Here is a 1,976-nt window from a genome sequence, read left to right on the forward strand (position 1 = left end):
TGTTCTATTGATCCCCAACATCTGTAGCCTTTTGGTAGAATGGATTTGAAACTCCCATTGTCCAAAACATTTTTCCCAATCTCACTCCTAAATAGCCTAATTTTAATTTTAATCTTAATTTCTCGGACTTAGCTATGATGGGCCAAATGGCCTCTTTCTGTGCTGTATCATTCTATGAATTGATCTCATCTTGTCATATGGAAAGACAATATTAAGAACATTGGAACAGGAAAAGGCTGCTCAGCTCTTAAGCCTGTTCTGCCATTCATTGAGAATGTAGCTGATCTGTATCATAACTGCATCCATCTGCCTTAACCCCGTATGCTCTAATCCCCTCTGTCTATGAAATATCCATCGATCTTAGGTTTAAGTTATCAACTGAGCTTCCATCTACTGATTTTTGTGCTGAAGCTCCATAATCCTACCATCTTTTCTGTGAAGAAATGTTTCCTAGATCCTCGCCTGAATGGCTTTCCTCTGAGTTTATGTCCTCTTAACCTGGACTTCTCCATCAGCTGACAAAGGTTCTTTCTGTCCAGCCTGTCAGCTGCTTTCAAAACATTAAAAGCTCAATCCAGTGATCTCTGCAACAAATACCAGCCTGCTTTCTGTAATCTCATTTCATAATTCAAACCCTGGAGATGTAGTAATGTGCTTCGACACAACAAATTTCTATACTGTGTGAAGTGGGATGGAAATAGGAGTCCACCTCCTGTGATGACTTGGATAGGGAAGAGGCAATGATTGTGGAGTCTACAATCTGAATTGTCTGCAGATCTCCGTGTACTTACATATTTCCTATATTTATGTTTATCTGTCTTCTTGTTCCAGGGTGCTCGTCTAAGTCATTCAAACTGTACTCGCCAAAGGAACCCCCTAACGGCAACGCATTTCCCCCCTACCACCCAGGCAGCATGCTGGATCGTGATGTCGGGTAGGTGTCAGCCTCCTTGGAACAGAGATGCTCTTGAGGAAATTGGATTGTGAAGAAAGTCAGTATCTCCGGAATGAGAGAGGAAGGGAGATTAATAGGAGCATGGTGTATTGGTGATGACCAAATCCCAGTTTGAGAGTAGCATTGTCAAGAATAGTATGGGAGCAAGCAGGTTTACTCTCTGGCAGGCTGAGGTTGTTGGAGTCCGAAGGAAACCAAACGGTCGATTAGCGAATTTTAAAAAAAAAATGTTGAAGTACAAATGTTAAATTTTGGAACTTTGCAAGTTTCTGCAGCAGCATATGAAATCGTACAACACACACGAGTGACAAAGTGAAACTGTGGTGCAGTGATATAAAGCACCAGTAATAAAATGGAATGTGATTTGTTATCATAGATTAGATAATTTACTCCTGGGTACTTGTTGTTCCAAATATAAACCACCCAAAGGTGCACTCAACAAAAACCGAAAGAACTGTTGAAGCTGTAAATCAGGAACAAAAATAGAAGTTGCTGGAAAAGCTCAGCAGGTCTGGCAGCATCTGTGAAGAAAATATTAGACCTGCAACATTAACTCTGATTTTTTTCTTCACAGATGCTGCCAGACCTGCTGAGCTTTTCCAGCAACTTCTATCTTTGTTCCTGATTTACAGCTTTGACAGTTCTTTCAGTTTTTATTCAGTGCACTTTTGGGTCTTTTTAGTGTTTCTTCGTATAAATACAGCCATCTTCAGGGTGACCTAGCATTGAATACGATGGAGTGCTGGGTGGTGGCTGGGTAAAGGATATGAGTAAGAAGGAAAGAAAGTTATCTTCTGCATTTTCTACCTTTTTCACCCTGTAGGAATTTGTTCTTGATCTATTACAGGGGAGGAAGTTAACTGTTTGAGTATCTGGGAAATGATTAAGATTGGAGATAGTAGGAACTGCAGATGCTGGAGAATCTGAGATAACAAGGTGTAGAGCTGGATGAACACAGCAGGCCAAGCAGCATCAGAGGAGCAGGAAGGCTGACGTTTCGGGCCTAGACCCTTCTTCAGAA

At 41.2% G+C, this 1,976-nt stretch overlaps 1 protein-coding gene across 3 annotated transcripts in view; it reads left to right on the plus strand.

Moving 5' to 3' along the window:
• ldb1a (LIM domain binding 1a) overlaps window positions 1-1,976 on the plus strand; it is a 104,128-nt gene that overhangs the window by 51,821 nt on the left and 50,331 nt on the right. For all 3 annotated transcript variants that reach the window (XM_048608855.1, XM_048608856.1, XM_048608857.1), the window contains one exon: window positions 832-934. In XM_048608855.1, coding sequence (XP_048464812.1) covers window positions 832-934 — 103 coding nt within the window. The remainder of the gene's footprint in view (window positions 1-831; window positions 935-1,976) is intronic.

The sequence above is a fragment of the Rhincodon typus genome, chromosome 20 (assembly GCF_021869965.1).
Source record: "Rhincodon typus isolate 14 chromosome 20, sRhiTyp1.1, whole genome shotgun sequence".
NCBI lineage: Eukaryota > Metazoa > Chordata > Chondrichthyes > Orectolobiformes > Rhincodontidae > Rhincodon > Rhincodon typus.